The 22525-nt window shown below is 41.9% G+C and overlaps 1 protein-coding gene across 2 annotated transcripts in view; it reads left to right on the top strand.

Moving 5' to 3' along the window:
• The window catches only part of LOC123730759 (C-Jun-amino-terminal kinase-interacting protein 1), a 117534-nt gene that overhangs the window by 21322 nt on the left and 73687 nt on the right, over window positions 1–22525 (top strand). Inside the window, exon 2 of one of the 2 annotated variants that reach the window (XM_045708436.1) lies at window positions 9313–9374. The exons of the other annotated variant lie outside the window; for it this stretch is intronic. Within the exon in view, the coding sequence (XP_045564392.1) occupies window positions 9313–9374 (62 nt within the window). The remainder of the gene's footprint in view (window positions 1–9312; window positions 9375–22525) is intronic. 2 annotated transcript variants of the gene reach the window in all.

A 22525-nucleotide genomic window follows, 5' to 3' on the forward strand; every position in this document is an offset into this window, starting at 1 on the left:
TTTCACCGCCACTGTAAAATGCTGTTTTTGGATATAAATATGAACTTGATGGAACAAGAAATGCTTGTATTGTATAACATAATGTCCTAGGAGTGTCATCTGAAGAAGATTGTCAAAGGTTAGTGCATAATTTTAGCTGGTTTTCTGCTTTTGGTGACACCTGTCTTTGAATTGACAAAACATTACACAAAGCTATTTTCAATGTACTCTCCTAACATAACCTAACTTTATGCTTTCGCCGTAAAGCCTCTTTGAAATCGGACAATGTGGTTGGATTTAGGAGATGTTTATCTTTCAAATGGTGAAAAATAGTTGATTGTTTGAGAAATTGAAATTATTAGATTCTTGCAGTTTTGAATTTCCCGCCATGGTATCTTGTCAATAAATTCCGTTAGCGGGATCAGAGCGGGAAGGGGTCCTCTAGAGGTTAAGTGCCTCCCACTCCTCTTTCTATTCTGGTTAGAGCCAGTTTGTGCTGTTCTGTGAAGGGAGTAGTACGAGATCTTCAGTTTCTTGGCAATTTCTTGCATGGAATAGCCTTCATTTCTCAGAACAAGAATAGACCGACGAGTTTCAGAAGAAAGGTCTTTGTTTCTGGTCATTTTTAGCCTGTAATCGAACCCACAAATGCTGATGCTTCAGATACACAACTAGTCTAAAGAAGGACAGTTTTATTGCTTCCTTAATCAGGACAACAGTTTTCAGCTGTGCTAACATAATTGCAAAAGGGTTTTCTATTGATCAATTAGCCTTTTAAAATGATAAACTTGGATTAGCTGACATAATGTGCCATTGGAACACAGGAGTGATGGTTGCTGATAATGGGCCTCTGTACGCCTATGTAGATATTCTATAACAAATCAGCCGTTTCCAGCATACAATAGTCGTTTACAACATTAACTATGTCTACACTATATTTCTGATCAATTTTATGCTGTTTTAATGGACGGAAAAATAGCTTTTCTTTCAAAAAAGAGGACATAAAGTGACCCTAAACTTTTGAACAGTAGTGTAAATCTGATAACTGGGACATATTCATTTGTAGAGTTACCATTATTTGGTTATACCATCCTTAATGATATCACAAACAACGACTTATTTTACATGATTATTGTTTTGAGCCCCATGAACCATTTACCACATTATTTACATTAGAAATGTCCAAGTCTCTCTTTGTGGTAACAAAGGGATTTTTAACTTCCATTTCTGCAGAGTGGGAGAGAGAGTTCCTGCAAAGTATTTATGACCCGGTTGTTAAGTCATAAAACTCTGGTGAAAGAGAGAGAGAGGGAAGGGTTGGGGGGCTGATCTGGCACCTATGATCCTCACCCAAGAGGGACAGTAGGGTAGGCGTTTGTTGGTGGAATGTCATGCCTAAAGTTTGCTAATCTTGCCAATGAAAAACTTATTAAAGTAGTTGGCAATATCACTCAGTTTTTTTGTGATGTATTAGCCATCTGACTCAATGAATGATGGAGCTGAGTTTGCCTTTTTGTCCAACATTTTATTTACTATCATTCTTTATATAATTTATCATAGTATAGTTTCGTTTTATTCAGTTTAGTCACATGATTTCTCAATTTGCAGTATGTTTGCCAATCGGTTGTGCAGCCAGACTTTTTTGCCGTTTCTTTTGCCTCATCCTGCTCAACCATACCATTTTTCAATTCCTCATCAATCCATGAGGATTTAACAGTATTTACCGTCTTTTTCTAATGGGTGCATGCTTATTGGTAACTGGAATAAGCAATTTCATAAATGTGTCAAGTGCAGTGTCTGGTTGCTCCTCATTACACACCACATACCAACAAATATTCTTTACATCATCAACATAGGAATCATTGCAAAACTTCTTGTTTGACCTCTCATACACTATATTAGAACTAGCCTTTGGTATTTTCGTTTTTCTAAATATGGCTACAGCATTGTGATCACTACATCCAATTGGTTTTGGATACTGCTTTAAAACAGATTTATGCAGCATTAGTAAAGATGTGATCAGTACATGTGGATGATTTCATTCCTGTGCTGTTTTTAAATACCCTGGTATGTTGACTGCTAACCTGAACCAGGATGCAGGCTCTGGTTACCGTTTGAAGCTTTTTCTTGAGTGGCAACACATACATTATCAAGCTTTTCACACATATTATCCAGATACTGACTGTTAGCACTTGGGCAGATGAACCTGTAGCCAACAGTATTTCACATGAGATCCTCTCTAAGCTTTACAGGAATGTGGTTCTGAATATAGACTGCAACAATCAAATGTATTTATAAAGCCCTTCTTACATCAGCTGATGTCACAAAGTGCTGTACAGAAACCCAGCCTAATACCCAAACAGCAAACAATGCAGGTGTAGAAGCACGGTGGCTAAGAAAAACTCCCTAGAAAGGCCAGAACCTAGGAAGAAACCTGGAGAGGAACCAGGCTCTGAGGGGTGGCCAGTCCTCTTCTGGCTGTGCCAGGTGGAGATTATAACAGAAAATGGCCAAGATATTCAAATGTTCATAGATGACCAGCAGGGTCAAATAATAATAATCACAGTGGTTGTAGAGGGTGCAACAGGTCAGAACAAAATCAAATCACATTTTATTTGTCACATGCGCCGAATACATGTGTAGACCTTACAGTGAAATGCTTACTTAAAAGCCCTAACCAACAATGCAGTTAAAAAAAATAAGAATAAGAAATTAAAGTAACAAATAATTAAAGATCAGCAGTAAAATAACAGTAGCGAGGCTATATACAGGAGGTAACTGTACAGAGTCAAAGTGTGGGGGCACTGGTTAGTCGAGGTAATTTAGGTAATATGTGGGGGGGAGGGGGGCAATGCAAATAGTCTGGGTAGCCATTTGATTAGATGTTCAGGAATCTAATGGCTTGGGGGTAGAAGCTGTTTAGAAGCCTTTTGGACCTAGACTTGGCACTCCAGTACCGCTTGCCATGTGGTAGCAGAGAGAGCAGTCTATAACTAGGGTGGCTGGAGTCTTTGACAATGTACTGGGCTGCACGCACTACCATCTGTAGTGCCTTGCGGTCGGAGGCCGAGCAGTTGCCATACCTGGCAGTGACGCAGCCAGTCAGGATGCTCTCAATAATGCAGATGTAGAACCTTTTGAGGATCTGAAGACCCATGCCAAATCTTTTCAGTCTCCTGAGGGGAAATAGGTTTTGTCGTGCCCTCTTCACGACTGTCTTGGCATGCTTGGACCATGTTTGTTGGTGATGTGGACATCAAGGAACTTGAAGCTCTCAACCTGCTCCACTACAGCCCCGTCGATGAGAATGCTCGGTCGTCCTTTTCCTGTAGTCCACAATCATCTCCTTTGTCTTGATCACGTTGAGGAAGAGGTTGCTGTCCTGGCACCACACTACCAGGTCTCTGACCTCCTCCCTATAGGCAGTCTCGTCGTTGTCGGTGATCAGGCCTACGACTGTTGTGTCATTGGAAAACTTAATGATGGTGTTGGAGTCGTGCCTGGCCATGCAGTCATGAGTGAACAGGGAGTACAGGAGAGGACTGAGCACACAACCCCGAGGGGCCTCCATGTTGAGGATCAGCATGCCAGATGTGTTGTTACCTACCCTTACCACCTGGGGGTGGCCCGTCAGGAAGTCCAGGATCCAGTTGCAGAGGGAGATGTTTAGTCCCAGGGTCCTTAGCTTAGTGATGAGCTTTAAGGGCACTATGGGGTTGAACGCTGAGCTGCAGTCAATGAATAGCATTCACATAGGTGTTCCTTTTGTCCAGGTGGGAAAGGGCGGTGTGGAGTGCAATAGAGATGGCATCATTTGTGGATCTGTTAGGGCGGTATGCAAATTGGATTGGGTGTAGTGTTTCTGGGATAATGGTGTTGATGTGAGCCATGAACAGCCTTTCAAAGCACTTCATGGCAACAGATGTGAGTGCTACGGGTTGGTAGTCGTTTAGGCAGGTGTTCTTGGGCACAGGGACTATGGTGGTCTGCTTGAAACATGTTGTTATTACAGACTCAGACAGGCAGAGGTTGAAAATGTCAGTGAAGACACTTGCCAGTTGGTCAGTGCATGCTCGGACTACACGTCCTGGTAATCCGTCTGGGCCTTCGGACATGTGAATGTTGACCTATTTAAGTTCATTAGGGTAGAGGGCAGTATTTTTACGTCCGGTTGAAAAGCGTGCCCAAAGTAAACTGCCTGTTACTCAGGCCCAGAAGCTAGGATATGCAGATTTGGATAGAAAACAATGTAAAGTTTCCAAAACTGTTAAAATAATGTCTGTGAGTATAACAGAACTGATATGGCAGGTGAAAACCTGAGAAAAATCCATCCAGGGAGTGGGATTGTTTTATTTTTGTAGTTTTCTAATGAATGCCATTACAGTATCCATTGACTTTGGACTCAATTTGCACTTCCTATGGCATCCACTAGATGTTAACAGTCTTTAGAAATTGTTTCAGGCTTGTATTCTGAAAAATTATGGAGTAAGACCACTTTGAAAGAGTGGACCATTCAGTGTCCCATAGGTTTTTCATGTGCACGACCGAGAGCACGCCTTTCTTGTTATCCTTTTATATTGGTGAAGCTTTTGTCCGGTTGAAATAGTATTGATTATTATGACTAAAAACAACCTGAGGATTGATTATAGACATCGTTTGACATGTTTCTACGAACTTTACTGATACTTTTCAGATTTTTCGTCTGTCTGTTGTGACTGCCTTTGAGCCTGTGGATTACTGAACAAAACGCTTTGTTTTTTTATATAAAGAGGTAATTTATCGAACAAAACAAACATTTATTGAGTAAATGGGAGTCTTGTGAGTGCAACCATATGAAGATCATCAAAGGTAAGTGATTAATTTTATCACTATTTCTGACTTTTTTTACTCGTCTACTTGGCTGGTAACTGTTTGTAATTATTTGTCTTCTGGGCGCTGTTCTCAGATAATCGCATGGTATGCTTTCGCCGTAAAGCCTTTTTTCAATCTGACACCGTGGTTGGATTAACAAGAAGTTAATCTTTAAACTGATGTTTAACACTTGTATGTTTTATGAATTTTTATAATGAGTATTTCTGTTTTTGAATTTGGCGCTCTGCAATTTCACTGGATGTTGGCCAGGTGGGACGGTAGCGTCCCACACCCCCTAGAGAGGTTAAAGGTCTTGCTCACATTGGCTGCGGAGAGCGTGATCACACAGTCGTCCGGAACAGCTGATGCTCTCAAGCATGTTTCAGTGTTATTTTCCTCGAAGCGAGCATAGAAGTTATTTAGCTCGTCTGGCACGCTCGTGTCACTGGGCAGCTCTCGGTTGCTTCCCTTTGCAGGCGCTGCCACATCCGACAAGCGTCGGAGCCGGTGTAGTACGATTCAATCTTAGTCCTGTATTGACGCTTTGCCTGTTTGATGGTTCGTCGGAGGGCATCGCAGGATTTCTTATAAGCTTCCGAGTTTGAGTCCTGCTCCTTGAAAGCGGCAGCTCTACCCTTTAGCTCAGTGCGGATATTGCCTGTAATCCATGGCTTCTGGTTGGGGTATGTACAGTGAGGGAAAAAGGTATTTGATCCCCTGCTTATTTTGTACGTTTGCCCACTAACAAAGAAATGATCAGTCTATAATTTTAATGGTAGGTTTATTTGAACAGTGAGAGACAGAATAACAACAAAAAAATCCAGAAAAACGCATGTCAAAAATGTTATAAAATGATTTGCATTTTAATGTGGGGATGACGTCATCGATGCACTTATTGATGAATCCATTGACTGATGTGGTGTACTCCTCAATGCCATCGGAAGAATCCTGGAACTTATTCCAGTCTGTGCTAGCAAAACAGCTACAAATAATACAGATGAAAACTCTCTAGGTAGATAGAGTATCTCATCATAAGCTGTAGACCACACTACTTCAAGCAAACAAAACGTTGAGACTTCCTTCGATATCGTGCACCAGCTGTTGATTACAAATATACATAGACCGCCACCCGTTGTCTTACCAGAGGCTGCTGTTCTGTACTGCCGAGTTTACATATACAGTTGATGTCGGAAGTTTACATACACCTTAGCCAAATACATTTAAACTCCGTTTTTCACAATTCCTGACATTTAACCTCTTACATCTAGACGTTCCGCTAGCGGAACACCTGCTCCAATATCCAATGATAGGCGTGGCGCGAATTACAAATTCCTCAAAAATACAAAAACTTCAATTTTTCAAACATATGACTATTTCACAGCATTTTAAAGACAAGACTCTCCTTTATCTAACCACACTGTCCGATTTCAAAAAGGCTTTACAGCGAAAGCAAAACATTAGATTATGTCAGCAGAGTACCAAGCCAGAAATAATCAGACACCCATTTTTCAAGCGAGCATATAATGTCACAAAAACCCAGAAGACAGCTAAATGCAGCACTAACCTTTGATGATCTTCATCAGATGACACACCTAGGACATTATGTTATACAATAAATGCATGTTTTGTTCAATCAAGTTCATATTTATATCAAAAAACAGCTTTTTACATTAGCATGTGACGTTCAGAACTAGCAAACTTCCGGGGAATTTGCTAACAATTTACTAAATTACTCACGATAAACGTTCACAAAAAGCATAACAATTATTTTAAGAATTATAGATACAGAACTCCTCTATGCACTCGATATGTCCGATTTTAAAATAGCTTTTTGGTGAAAGCACATTTTGCAATATTCTAAGTACATAGCCCAGCCATCACGGGCTAGCTATTTAGACACCCGGCAAGTTTAGCACTCACCAATATCAGATTTACTATTATAAAAGTTTGATTACCTTTTGTTGTCTTCGTCAGAATGCATTCCCAGGACTGCTACTTCAATAACAAATGTTGGTTTGGTCCAAAATAATCCATCGTTATATCCGAATAGCGGCGTTTTGTTCGTGCGTCCCAGACACTATCCGAAATGGTAAATCAGGGTCGTGCGCATGGCGCAATTCGTGACAAAAAAAATCTAAATATTCCATTACCGTACTTCGAAGCATGTCAACCGTTGTTTAAAATCAATTTTTATGCCATTTTTCTCGTAAAAAAGCGATAATATTCCGACCGGGAATGTCCATTTAGCTAAACAGAGGAAAGAAAACAAAGCTTTCGGTCGTCGCGAGCACGAGCCTGAGTCTCACAGTACTGTAACCAGCCACTACCCAAACGCGCTACTTTGTTTCAGCCAGAGCCTGCAAAGCCACGATTCAGCATTTTGCCGCATTCTGAGAGCCTATGGCAGCCGTAGGAAGTGTCACGGGACAGCTAAGATCCTCACTCTTCAATAAACAGAGACAAGAAGAACGACACCTTGTCAGACAGGCCACTTCCTGCATGAAATCTTCTCAGGTTTTTGCCTGCCATATGAGTTCTGTTATACTCACAGACACCATTCAAACAGTTTTAGAAACTTTAGGGTGTTTTCTATCCAAAGCCAATAATTACATGCATATTCTAGTTACTGGGCAGGAGTAGTAACCAGATTAAATCGGGTACATTTTTTATCCAGCCGTGAAAATACTGCCCCCTAGCCATAACAGGTTAATCAAAGTAACAATTCCCTGTCTTAGGTCAGTTATGATCACGACTTTATTTTAAGAATGTGAAATGTCAGAATAATAGAGAATTATAGTACAGAGAATGATTTATTTAAGCTTGTATTTCTTTCATCACATTCCCAGTGGGTCAGAAGTTTACATACACTCAATTAGTATTTCATAGCATTGCCTTTAAATTGTTTGACTTGGGTCAAATGTTTCAGGTAGCCTTCCACAAGCTTCCCACAATAAGTTGGGTGAATTTTGGCCCATTCCTCCTGACAGAGCTGGTGTAACTAGGTCAGGTTTGTAGGCCTCCTTGCTCGCATACGCTTTTTCAGTTCTGCCCACAAATCTTCTATAGGATTGAGGTCAGGGCTTTGTGATGGCCACTCCAATACCTTGACTTTGTTGTCCTTAAGCCACTTTGCCACAACTTTGGAAGTATGCTTGGGGTCATTGTCCATTTGGAAGACCCATTTGTGACCAAGCTTTAACTTCCTGACTAATGTCTTAGGATGTTGCTTCAATATATCCACATAATTGCCCTCCAGAATCTTAACAAGGTCCATTACTGATCTCTGGGATTGATTTGCACTTTTGGCACCAAAGTACGCTCATCTCTAGGAGACAGAATGCGTGTCCTTCCTGAGCGGTATGTTGGCTGCGTGGTCCCATGTTGTTTATACTTGCGTACTATTGTTTGTACAGATGAACGTGGTAACTTTAGGCGTTTGGAAATTGCTCCCAATGATGAATCAGACTTGTGGAGGTCTACAATTTGTTCCTGAGGTCTTGGCTGATTTCTTTTCATTTTCCCATGATGTCAAGCAAAGAGGCACTGAGTTTGAAGGTAGGCCTTGAAATACATCCTCAGGTACATCTCCAATTGACTCAAATTCTGTCAATTAGCCTATCAGAAGCTCCTAAAGCCATGACATCATTTTCTGGAATTTTCCAAGCTATGTAAAGTCACAGTCAACTTAGTGTATGTAAACTTCTGACCCACTGGAATTGTGATACAGTGAATTACAAGTGAAATAATCTGTCTGTAAACAATTGTTGGAAAAATTACTTGTGTCATGCACAAAGTAGATGTACTAACCGACTTGCCAAAACTATAGTTTGTTAACAAGACATTTGTGGAGTGGTTGAAAATAAGTTTTAATGACTCCAACCTAAGTGTATGTAAACTTACGACTTCAAATGTATTTGGCTAAGGTGTATGTTAACTTTCGACTTCAACTGTATATACTAGGCGGTGTCAGAGGAAGGCCCAAAAAATTATTAAAGACTCCAGTCAACCAAGTCATAGACTGTTCCCTCTGCTACCGCACGGCAAGCGGTACCTGAGTCTAGGACCAAAAGGCTCCTTAACAGCTTCAACCCCTAAGCCATATGACTGCTGACCAAATCATCAAATGGCCACCCAGATTACTTACAATGACACTTTGTTTTTACACTGCTGCTACTCGCTGTTTATTATCTATGCATACTCACTTTACAAATTACCTCGACTAACCTGTACCCCCACACATTGACTCAGTACCGGTACCCCCTGTGTATAGCCTTCTGTTATTGTTATGTAGTTTTGTTGTGTTACTTGTTTTGATTTTTTTTTTTTCACTTTAGTTTTTTAGTAAATATTTTCTTAACTCCATTTCTTTAACTGCATTGTTGGTTAAGGGCTTGTAAATATGCATTTCACTGTATTCGGCGCATGTGGCAAATAACATTTGATTTGATTTGAAATCTTCTTTTTCAACTTGTTTTCTTTCAGGGACTAAACAGGGCAATTGATGCTTTGGCAGGACAAATCCCTATTTCCCGATTGGTGTGGAGGTAAGAATTTGTATCATTATCTATTTATTTTTTTGATGAAATTCAGCTAGCTGTTTTTTGCTCCATTTAGGCTTGCTTGCTAGCTAGCCAAGAAATTTGTTGTGCAGGGGGCTGAGATCTAAGCAGGACAGGAGACTGCAGACCTGCAGATGGGGCAGCTAACTTTTGGCCTATCATCGCAGGGGGCTCTAAGCCTGGCAGGCTAGGATGAAGCGTACTCAATAAGGAGGGGGTCTGCGGTCCATGCAGGGCAGGATATTTTAGACCTATTTGACGGTCATGACATACTTGGCTTACTGGGAAGGCAGGGAACTCTAAACATGACCCTACTTGAAAGGAAGGGAACTCTGACCTTAACGGAAAGGAGGGGAACTCTGACCTTAACGGAAAGGAGGGGTACTCTGACCCTACCGGGAAGGAAGGGAACTGTAACCCTACCTGGAAGGATGGGAACTCTAAACCTATCATGGAGGCAGGATAAACTGGACCTACTTGAGGGGCAGGACACTCAAAGCCTGGACACTTTACACCTGCCAGGTAGGCCCAAAACTGTAATTCTAACCCTACCGGGAAGGAAGGTAAGGGAAAACCCCTATGAAATTTACAAAAATGAATGGCATCTTATTGGCATTGGGCCAACCGTATACACAATTGCAAATACCACTCAATTGGGAAGCAGTTGGTCAAAAACATATAGCAAATGGAACGCGTCAGATGCTCGCTGTTAAAAATCCAAAAGGGGACGAGCGCACTCCACCGTAGGATTTCATATGTGAAATGGTCTGAAAGTCAGGTCTTAAGTGTGAAATCTTCAAAATGTTAAAACCTTGTAAAAAGTGTGTTTTGGGCCGTTTTTTTTACATTTATTTTCTATTTTTTGGTCAATTATACATATGTAGGAACTGCATGGACATAGGTTTGTCTTATTTTATGCGAGTTTGTCATAAGGCCTATGTTTTGTCCATTTGCCATATATGATTGAAGGAAGTCGGGTTCTGAACCCAAAAGTCACAGAACTATGTCCAAATGGCATAGGAAATGTCCAAATGGCATACATAAGTTGTGGCAGACCAGGGGGTTGGGTCAAAACGTTTACACGGATCAGACACGGACAGAGTAGGATTAGCTCAGTTTCAAAGGTGTTTATTAACCTCTCCCACCTACCAGTGTAATCTCGTGGCGCAATTTTCAAATACCTTAGAAATGCTATTACTTCAATTTCTCAAACATATGACTATTTTACACCATTTTAAAGACAAGACTCTCCTTTATCTAACCACACTGTCCGATTTCAAAAAGGCTTTACAGCGAAAGCAAAACATTAGATTATGTCAGCAGAGTACCCAGCCAGAAATAATCAGACACCCATTTTTCAAGCTAGCATATAATGTCACAAAAACCCAGAAGACAGCTAAATGCAGCACTAACCTTTGATGATCTTCATCAGATGACACACCTAGGACATTATGTTATACAATACATGCATGTTTTGTTCAATCAAGTTCATATTTATATCAAAAACCAGCTTTTTACATTAGCTTGTGACGTTCAGAACTAGCATACCCCCCGCAAACCTCCGGTGAATTTACTAAATTACTCACGATAAACGTTCACAAAAAACATAATTATTTTAAGAATTATAGATACAGAACTCCTTTGTGCAATCGAGGTGTCCGATTTTAAAATAGCTTTTCGGTGAAAGCACATTTTGCAATATTCTCAGTAGATAGCCCAGCCATCACGGCTAGCTATTTAGACATCCACCAAGTTTAGCCCTGACCAAAGTCAGATTTACTATTACAAAAGTTTGATTACCTTTGCTGTTCTTTGTCAGAATGCACTCCCAGGACTGCTACTTCAATAACAAATGTTGGTTTGGTCCAAAATAATCCATCGTTATATCCAAATAGCGGCGTTTTGTTTGTGCGTTCAAGACACTATCCGAAGTGTAAATAAGGGTCACGAGCATGGTGCAATTCGTGACAAAAAAATTCTAAATATTCCATTACCGTACTTCGAAGCATGTCAACCGCTGTTTAAAATCCATTTTTATGCCATTTTTCTCGTAAAAAAAACGATAATATTCCAACCGGGAATCTGCGTTTAGGTAAACAGAGGAAAGAAAACAAAGCATTCGGTCGACGCGGGCACGCGCCTGAGTCTCACAGTACTGTAACCAGCCACTACCCAAACGCGCTACTTTTTTTCAGCCAGAGCCTGCAAAGCCACGATTCAGCTTTTTGCCACCTTCTGAGAGCCTATGGGAGCCGTAAGAAGTGTCACGTTATAGCAGAGATCCTCAGTCTTCAATAAACAGAGGCAAGAAGAACGACACCTTGTCAGACAGGCCACTTCCTGCATGAAATCTTCTCAGGTTTTGGCCTGCCATATGAGTTCTGTTATACTCACAGACACCATTCAAACAGTTTTAGAAACTTTAGGGTGTTTTCTATCCAAAGCCAATAATTATATGCATATTCTAGTTACTGGGCAGGAGTAGTAACCAGATTAAATCGGGTACGTTTTTTATCCGGCCGTGCAAATACTGCCCCCTAGCCCCAACAGGTTAAAATCAACACAGGTAATCCTTATAGTGGCCTGATGGATTGTCATTGAAGACGATTGATTTGGCAATCATAATCCACATACACATCAGGTTGAAGTTATGGCAGCAGGCAATGTATTCCTATGGGGAGAGATGTGAATGTCAACTGTTAGAAGAAATACTCCCTGTTTTCACTGTTAAGGGTTAATTCAACACGGTCAAGGGTAGGCTTGCACAGACCGGGAGAACCTTAGGAACGTTCCTGGGATTGAATTGTGTTTCTAGCCCCAACGGTTCTGCCGCTGTCACCCAAAACCACCTCAAATTTAGGTCAGGCTTCATTTTTGGCCTACTTTTTTGCACGCTCGCTGCGGTGCTAAAATAGTTGTAGGCCATTGCTTCAAATCCTATTGCTTCTAACTTCAATATGCTCTTTAAATAAATAAGACCTACACCACTTTTAACATCACATTGCTCAACACTAGTGAGACTACGGTAGGCCTACAGTATATCGAAAAATATGAATTGACTCTCCACCAATAATTACATATATTGGAGGATTCTAAATTCAAACCAAAGCCGCCTCATGGGTCTCCTGGTGGCGGCCGGCACGGGTATCGAACCTGCATCTTTTTGCACTTCGGGAGCCCCCATCCACTCCGGAGCCCCCATCCACAAAGTATCAAAATACAGAGAGGTATTGGTAAAGGTATATTGTCCTGCTAATAGCCCATAATGGGCTATTATAATACTGTACATGGTGTCCCAGTCAGGATAACCAAAACATGTATTTATTAAAGACTATCAGAAAGAATGTTGATACTTATTTATTTTGATCCAAAGCCATGAATGAATGAGTCACTCAGTTTTATGTAGGTGCCAGCAATATGACTGTGCCATCAACTTGATAATATATAATAATACTTTTTGTGGTATTATTTGTTTTGTCTTTTCTGGTGGATTAAACTGAAATTGCAATCAATCACGGAGGGTTGTGCCAACCTAACTTAGAAATACATTTGACGATAGAATTCTCCCCATACCCTCCTTCTAGGCAAGTCTATTGTCCAGCTACCTGCTAATAGCCATAATGGCACAGTACAACGTAACCATGTGTGTTTGAAAGAGTATTTAGTGAAAATGATATCCTGATGATGGTTTTTATGTGGGGTTGAAATGAGAGGGAACTTTCCAGGGTGACACAGAGGCTTTTGACTTGTGTTAACAAAGGTACTGGGAAACCATCTATGGTGATGCTGAGGTTGTACTGTTTGGAGAGGTTGGATTTGGAGCCGATGAGCATGAGCTCTGTCTTGTTGCTGTTAAGTTTTAGGAGGTTCATTCTCATCTAGCTCTGGATGTCTTGAAGGCAGCTGATGAGGGAGGGGAGTGGTGGGTTTGTTGGGAGATGTCTTTTGGGTGTCATCTGCATTGCAGTGGAAGTGAACTTTGATTTTGCATCTTTCCCAGGGGTAGGTCACGCACCCTGATCTGTGATTTTTCAGTTGCACAAACTGTTGGCGGTCAGTGAGGTAGGAGGAAAACCAGGAGAGTGCAACACCCGTGACACCAACTAGACATTTCATGAGGAGTGGGTAGGAGATGGTATGAAAGGCTGCATTCAGGTCGAGGAGGATGAGGATGGATAGCAGCCCTGAGTCAGCTGCATGGAGGGGGTTGTTACTTATTTTGACCAGGGCTGTTTCAGTGTTGTGTTTGGAGCAGAAACCAGACTGGAATGGTTCGTGAATGTTATGTAGTTGAGTGGCCACAACCCACTCCAGTATTTTGGAGAGGAAGGGAAGGTTTAAGATGGACTGAAGTTGTTCAGGAATTTATCGCACTGCTTGAGGGAAGGTTCTGCAGGGAAGTTGTCAGGAGGCTGAAGTAGGAAATTCACTGTGAAGAAGTGGACTTTTGGGTTGTTTTTACCAGAGTTTATGATGTCGGAGTAATAGGATGTTCTTGCAGCTGAGATGGCATTCTTATATTTTAACAGGTGATCTGTGTATGCTTGAGAGTGAACTACTCAAACGTCTACTTGTACAAATGCTCGGGACGCCGTGCACTGGCTTTTAACAGGCGTAGCTCCGAGGTGTACCAGGGAGCAGTGTGAGTGAAGGAGGCTGAGTGGGTTTTGAGGGGAGCGAATGGCACTGGAGGAGATGAATGCCAATGTACGGGCTCCAAACCAATGCTGCTATTGTGTGTTTTTTTGCGTTATTTGTAACTTATTTTGTACATAATGTTTCTGCCACCTCCTCTTACGACCGAAAAGAGCTTTTGGATATCAGGACAGCGATTACTTACCTCGAACAGGACAAAGATTTTTTTTCCTTAACGAGTAGTACGCGAAGGATTTACTTCAGACACCGGACAAGGCCCAAATCTCTGTCATTCGCATGAAGAAGAGACGGAGATATCGGGGACAGGGGTCAGGGTGCCTTGTAAGGATCCAACGGCGATTGGGAAATCCGCCTCTACCATCAGTCCTATTAGCCAACGTGCAATCATTAGATAATAAACTGGATGAGCTCTGATCAAGACTATCCTACCAAAGGCGACATTAAAAACGGTAATATATTATGTTTCACCGAGTCATGGCTGAACGACAACATGGATAACATACAGCTGGCTGGGTTTTCCATGCATCAGCAAGTTAGAACGCCTGCCTCGGGTAAGACAAGGGGTGGCGGTTTGTGTCTATTTGTAAATAACAGCTGGTGCACCAAATCTAATATTAACTTCTTTGGGATACCCCCCCCCCCTTCTCTCAATTTCTGCCTGAAGACATACCCTAATCTAACTGTCTGTAGCTCAGGCCCAGAAGCAAGGATATGCATATTCTTGGTATCATTTGAAAGGAAACACTCTGAAGTTTGTGGAAATGTGAATTGAATGTAGGAGAATATAACACAATAGATCTGGTAGTAGAAAATACAAGGAAATAAACATACGTTTTCTGTTTTTTATTGTTGTTGCATCATCTTCCAACTGCACAAGAACAGCCAAACATTCAGATATGATGCTGGCGATAATTTCGATGCAGAACATAAGAGGGAAACAGTATTTGAGAAAGGTTTCAGACAGATATCTCAGGAATGAGTGAGCTACATGACATTGAGCATGTAGTCACCCAGGTGTCCCACACAAGTTGCCCAAATGTACCCAAGTGGCCGAATTGGTACAGTGATACATTTTGATGTAAATAACTATATACAAAATACTAAAATGATATTCTAACTCACCCCTCCAAAAATTAACCAAAAATGTTTTGAAACATTTGAAAACATTTAAAATAACAAGGGTAACTATTTACACACATGCAATGTATAATGTACAATATTGTGAAGACCCTCAGTCCTCTACACAAAATTGTGCTTCTAATGCCATGCCCCATAGCAGTCTCTTTCTGGGTTACTGAACAAGTGGTGCAGGTGATGGGGCATTTCCTGTGACAAAGCGCCCAACGACGCCTCCCCACTGTGCCGTTTTTGCCCTGAGGCACATTCATGCCTGCAGAGATGAATTTGGGCAGGTGAACACCACTGGTTGAAGGAGCAGAAGGGACAGAGGTAGAGGGGACAGCAGTGGACTTGCTGTAGCAAGCAAGCTCCTGGATGAGCAGCTCTCTGTAGGCTAGCTGTGAGATGGGGGACTGTCCACAGCTCTTAGCCATTTCCTTCTGGAGGATGAAGGAATTCACCACAGCAATGTCGATGAAATGATAAAAAAATGTCTTGTACCATTTCATTGTCTTGTGGAGAACATTGTAGTAACCTATCAGCGCGTCTGACAGGTCCACACCTCCCATGCCCTTGTTGTAATCCTTTATAGCTACAGGAATGGGGACATTTTTGGTGGTCCATGCCCCAGTAGCGCCCTTCACACGCCTGACGACGTGATCTCCACTGAAGGACTTGTGGATACTGGAGCACATGACCACCTCTCTGGTATCCATCCACTTCACAAAGAGCAGGCCATCTTGGCGAATCCATCTCATGGTACCCCGCTCAGCCCGCTTAGGCATGCCATTCACCTTGGTTTTCGGAAAGCCCACTCTGTTGTTCCGAATGGTGCCACAAGCCCACACATCCAGCTTCCTCAGGTCTGCAAACAAGGTAGGGCTTGTGTAAAAGTTGTCCACAAAAAGTTTGTAGCCCTTCCCCAGCAGTTCAAAATTGAATAACTCCATAACGGAATCATAACTGAGTCCCTTACCGGTCGCAAAACTGCTCTTCCCCTCATAAACAAAAAAATTGCACGTGTATGCACACGCAGAATCAGCCAAAACAAACAGTTTGTAACCCCATTTAGTTGGTTTGTTACGCATGTATTGTTTTAGGCCAATTCTGGCCTTTGAGGCTACCATCCTCTCATCAATGGAAAGGTTCTGGGCGGGCTGAAAATAGGTCTTGCAGGCCTCAACCACACTGTGGTAGAGAGGTTTTATTTTGCAGAGCTTATCAAACCTTGCTGTGCCTCGCTTCTTCTCGTTGTCCTCATCAACTTCTGGGTCTCTGATATGAAGTGCCCGTGAGATTGTCAGAAACCTTTTGCATGACATGACAGTGGAGGGGAAAGGCAGTTGATAGAGGGGAGCAGTTTTCCAGTAGTCTTTCAGGGTTTTCAGCTTCACAAGACCCATGTAAATGACCATTGACAGGTAACAAAAAAGATCTGACATGGAAATGGGCTTTCATCCCTCTTTCTTGCATGCCTCCTTCTTAGCACCATACTTATTAGTGTTCAACACCAGGGAATCAACAACTGACGAGGTGAAAAACAGCTGAAAAAATTGAATGGGGCTGTACTTTGAGGTCATGTCCAGCTGAGGTCCTGGTGGCCTTTTTGGTCTGAATGTTGGAAAAAGTGGCTCGAGGTATAGGCCTGGAAAGTATGACAGAACTTTGCAGGCTATCTCTGCAGTAGATTGCAACTCCTCCCCCTTTGGCAATTCTATCTTGACGAAAAATGTTGTAGTTGGGTATGGAAATCTCAGAATTTTTGGTGGCCTTCCTAAGCCAGGATTCAGACACGGCAAGGACATCAGTGTTGGCGGAGTGTGCTAAAGCAGTGAGTAAAACAAACTTAGGGAGGATGCTTCTGATGTTGACATGTATGAAACCAAGGCTTTTTCAATCACAGAAGTCAACCAATGAGGGTGCCTGGGGACATGCAGGGCCTGGGTTTACCTCCACATCACCCGAGGAACAGAGGAGGAGTAGGATGAGGGTACGGCTAAAGGCTATCAAAACTGGTCGCCTAGAGCGTTGGGGACAAAGAATAAAAGGAGCGGATTTCTGGGCGTGGTAGAATAGATTCAGGGCATAATGTGCAGACAGGGGTATGGTGGGGTGCGGGTACAGCGGAGGTAAGCCCAGGCACTGAGTGATGATAGAGAGGTTGTATCTCTGGACATGCTGGTTATAATGGGTGAGGTCATTGCATGTGTGGGAGGTGGGACAAAGGAGGTAACAGAGGTATGATGAGTGGAACTAGCGGCTCCATTGTAAACTAAAACAATAACTAACCTAAGCAACAGTATACAAGGCATATTGACATATGAGAGAGACATACAGCGAGGCATAAAGTAATCACAGGTGTTGATTGGGAGAGCTAGCTAGACAACAACGGGTGAGACAACAGCTGATCAGCTAAAACAACAACAAGTAAAATGGCGATGAATGGGCAGAGAGGGTCGGTTAACTACACACACAGCCTGAGTTCACGGCTGGGGCCGACAGATAAACAAATAATAAACAGAATGGAGTACCGTGATTAATGGCGCTTAAAAGTTAGTAGCCCGGGGCTAGTAGAAGCGTCTGCTCCGACGGAGGCCGGTTGGAGGCACAGCGGATGGAGTATTCGTCGGCAGACCAGTCGTGGTAGCCCCCCGACACATAAACTATTGCAGCATAAACACTGGAGGCTGATACAGGAGGGGTCGGGAGACACTTTGGCCCCATCCGACGATAACCCCGGACAGGGCCAACCAGGCAGGATATAACCCCACCCAGTTTGACAAAGCACAGCCCCCACACCACTAGTGGGATATCTTAAAAACACCAACTTACTATCCTGAAACAAGGCTGAGTATAGCCCACGAAGATCTCGCCTATGGCACAAACCCGAGAGGGGTGCCAAACCCAGACATGAAGATCACGTCTGTGACTCAACCCACTCAAGTGAAGCATCCCTCCTAGGGACGGGATAGAAGAGAGCACCAGAAAGCCAGTGACTCAGCCCCCGTAATAGTGTTAGAGGCAGAGAATCCCAGTGGAGAGAGGCCAGGCAGAGACAAGGGCGGTTCGTTGCTCCAGTGCCTTTCCGTTCACCTTCACATCCCTGGGCCAGACTACACTCAATCATAGGACCTACTGAAGAGAGGAGTCTTCAATAAAGACTTAAAGGTCGAGACGGAGTCTACGTATGTCACATGGATAGGCAGACAATTCCATAAAAATGGAGCTCTAAGGGAGAATTCCCTGCCTCCAGCTGTTTATTTAGAAATTCTAGGGACAATAAGGAGGCCTGCGTCGTGTGACCGTAGCGTACGTGTAGGTATGTATGGCAGGACCAAATCGGAGAGATAGGTAGAGCAAGCCCATGTAATGCTTTGCAGGTTATCCTGTTACGGCTGGGGATTCCGCTAGCGGAACGTTTCAACAACATCCGGTGAAATTGCAAAGCGCGAAATCCCAACATTTTTTAAAATATTTAACTTTCATAAGTGCAATACACTAAATTAAAGCTTAACTTCTTGTTAATCTAGCCACCATGTCAGATTTCAAAAAGGCTTTACGGCGAAAGCAAACCATGCGATTATCTGAGGACAGCACCCCATCAAACAAAAACATGACAATCATATTTCAACCAGCCAGGCATGACACAAATCTCAGAAATAACGTTATAATTCATGCCTTACCTTTGAAGAGCTTCTTCTGTTGGCACTCCAATATGTCCCATAAACATCACAAATGGTCCTTTTGTTCAATTAATTCCATCGTTATATCTCCAAAATGTCCATTTATTTGGCGCATTTGGTTCAGAAAAACACTGGTGCCAACTCACCCAACATGACTACAAAATATCTAATAACCTGTTTAGGATAGGGGGCAGTATTTTCACGGCCGGATAAAAAACGTACCCAATTTAATCTGGTTATTACTCCTGCCCAGAAACTAGAATATGCATATAATTATTTGATTTGGATAGAAAACACCCTAAAGTTTCTAAAACTGTTTGAATGGTGTCTGTGAGTATAACAGAACTCATATGGCAGGCCAAAACCTGAGAAGATTCTATATGGGAAGTGCCCTGTCTGACCATTTCTTGGCCTTCTGTAGCCTCTTTATCGAAAATACAGAATCTCTGCTGTAATATGACATTTTCTAAGGCTCCCATAGGCTCTCAGAAGGCGCCAGAACGGGGAATGATAACTCTGCAGTCCCAGGGCGAAAAACAGTAGGGGTTTTGGAAAGTGGTCATTCTGAGAACAATGACACTGGTGCGCGCGTGCATGTGAAGACTCCATTTTCTTCTTTCAGTGTTTGAACGGATACAACGTCTTCCGGTTGGAATATTATTGCTATTTTACGAGAAAAATTGCATAAAAATGTATTTTAAACAGTGTTTGACATGCTTCGAAGTACGGTAATGGAATATTTTTGAAATTCTTTGTCAAGAAACGCGCCGGCTCGTCACCCTTCGGATAGTGATTTGAACGCACTAACAAAACGGAGCTATTTGGATATAACTATGGATTATTTGGAACCAAAACAACATTGGGTGTTGAAGTAGAAGTCCTGGGAGTGCATTCTGACGAAGAACAGCAAAGGTAATCCAATTTTTCTTATAGTAAATCTGAGTTTGGTGAGTGCCAAACTTGGTGGGTGACAAAATAGCTAGCCGTGATGGCCGGGCTATCTACTCAGAATATTGCGAAATGTGCTTTCATCGAAAAGCTATTTTAAAATCGGACACCACGATTGCATAAAGGAGTTCTGTATCTATAATTCTTAAAATAATTGTTATGTTTTTTGTGAACGTTTATCGTGAGTAATTTAGTAAATTCACCGGAAGTTTTCGGTGGGTATGCTAGTTCTGAACGTCACATGCTAATGTAAAAAGCTGTTTTTTGATATAAATATGAACTTGATTGAACAAAACATGCATGTATTGTCTAACATAATGTCCTAGGAGTGTCATCTGATGAAGATCATCAATGGTTAATGCTGCATTTAGCTGTGGTTTTGGTTTTTGTGACATTATATGCTAGCTTGAAAAATGGGTGTGTGATTATTTCTGGCTGGGTACTCTCCTGACATAATCTAATGTTTTGCTTTCGTTGTAAAGCCTTTTTGAAATCGGACAATGTGGTTAGATAAAGGAGAGTCTTGTCTTTATAATGGTGTAAAATAGTCATATATTTGAAAAATTGACGTTTTTGGATTTATCATTGGATATTGGTGAGGCGTTCCGCTAGCGGAACATCTAGATGTAAGAGGATAAGTTACCTGTAAACTTTGTCCAAACATTTCAAACAACTTTCCTAATCCAACTTTAGATATTTTAAAACGTAAACAATTGATAAAATTTAAGACGGGATAAACTGTGTTCAATACTGGACGAAAACAAAGTGAAGCACGTTCCAGGTTGCGCGCACCAAAACATTAGAGTGCACTAGGCTGGACCCTCGTTCTGAATAGCCGTACTTTTTAATTTCTCTACAGAAAAAGATCAACCAATTTCTAAACTGTGGACATCTAGTGGAAGCAATAGGAACTGCAACCAAGTGCCACAGAAATCTAGGTTCCCATAGAAGACATCATTTTAGACATTTTACATTTTAGTCATTTAGCAGACGCTCTTATCCAGAGCGACTTACAGTAGTGAATACATACATTTCATTTTCATTTCATTTTTTTTTGTACTGGCCCCCCGTGGGAATCGAACCCACAACCCTGGCGTTGCACACACCATGCTCTACCAACTGAGCCACAGGGAAGGCTAATTGAAAACACAGTGAACTCAAAAAAAACATTCCTGGATGGTTTGTCCTCGGGGTTTCGCTTGCCAAATAAATTCTGTTATACTCACCAACATTATTTTAACAGTTTCAGAAACTTTATAGTGTTTTCTATCCAAATCTACTAATTATATGCATATCCTCACTTCTGGGCCTGAGTAGCAGGCAGTTTACTTTAGGCACGCTTTTCATCAGGACGTGAAAATACTGCCCCCTATCCCAAACAGGTTATCAGTAAATCCTGAAATCAGCCCTAGCCTTTACAGGAAGCCAGTATAGAGAGGCTAGCACTGGAGTAATATGATCAAATTTTTGGGTTCTAGTCAAGATTCTAGCAGCCGTGTTTAGCACTAACTGAAGTTTATTTTGTGCTTTATCCGGGTAGCCGGAAAGTAGAACATTGCAGTAGTCTAATCTAGAAGTGACAAAAGCATGGATTAACTTTTCTGCATCATTTTTGGACAGAAAGTTCCTGATTTTTGCAATGTTTTGAAGGTGAAAAAAAGCTGTCCTTGAAATAGTCTTGATATGTTCATCAAAAGAGAGTTCAGGGCCCAGAGTAACACCAGGTCCTTCACTGTTTTATTTGAGACGACTGTACAACCATCAAGATTAATTGTCAGATTCAACAGATCTCTTTGTTTCTTGGGACACAGGACTGGGATCTCTGTTTTGTCCAAGTTTAAAGTTAAACATTTGCTGCCATCCACTTCTTTATGTCTGAAACACAGGCTTCCAGGAAGGGGAATTTTGGGGCTTCCCCATGTTTCATCGAAATGTACAGCTGTGCATCATCCGCATAGCAGTAAAAGTTAACATTATTTTTCCGAATGACATCACCAAGAGGTAGAATATATAGTGAAAACTATAGTGGTCCTAAAACGGAACCTTGAGAAACACTGACACTTACAGTTGATTTGTCAGATGACAAACCATCCACAGAGACAAACTGATATCTTTCCGACAGATAAGATGTAAACCAGGCCAGTACTTGTCGTGTAGACCAATTTGAGTTTCCAATCTCACCAAAAGAATGTCATGATCGATGGTGTCAAAAGCAGCGCTAAGGTCTAGGAGCACGAGGACAGACGCAGAGCCTTGGTCTGACGCCATTAAAAGGTCATTTACTACCTTCATGAGTGCAATCTCAGTGCTATGATGGGGTCTAAAACCAGACTGAAGCATTTCAAATACGTCCTTTATCTTCATGAAGGCAGTTAGCTTTTTCAAACTGTTTGATAGGAATGGAAGATTTGATATAGGCCGATAGTTTTTATATTTTCTGGGTCAAGATTTGGCATTTTCAAAAGAGGCTTTATTACTGCCACTTTTAGTGAGTTTGGTACACTTCCGGTGGATAGGGAACCATTTATAGCTCCCTGTGGCTCAGTTGGTAGAGCATGGTGTTTGCAATGCCAGCATGGTGTGTGCAACGCCAGGATTGTGGGTTCGATTTCTTCGGGGGGCCAGTACAAAACAAATAATAAATGAAATGTATGCATTCACTACTGTAAGTCGCTCTGGATAAGAGCGTCTGCTAAATGACAAATATAAATCAATCAATCAATCAAATTT

Source organism: Salmo salar, chromosome ssa26 (assembly GCF_905237065.1).
Source record: "Salmo salar chromosome ssa26, Ssal_v3.1, whole genome shotgun sequence".
NCBI lineage: Eukaryota > Metazoa > Chordata > Actinopteri > Salmoniformes > Salmonidae > Salmo > Salmo salar.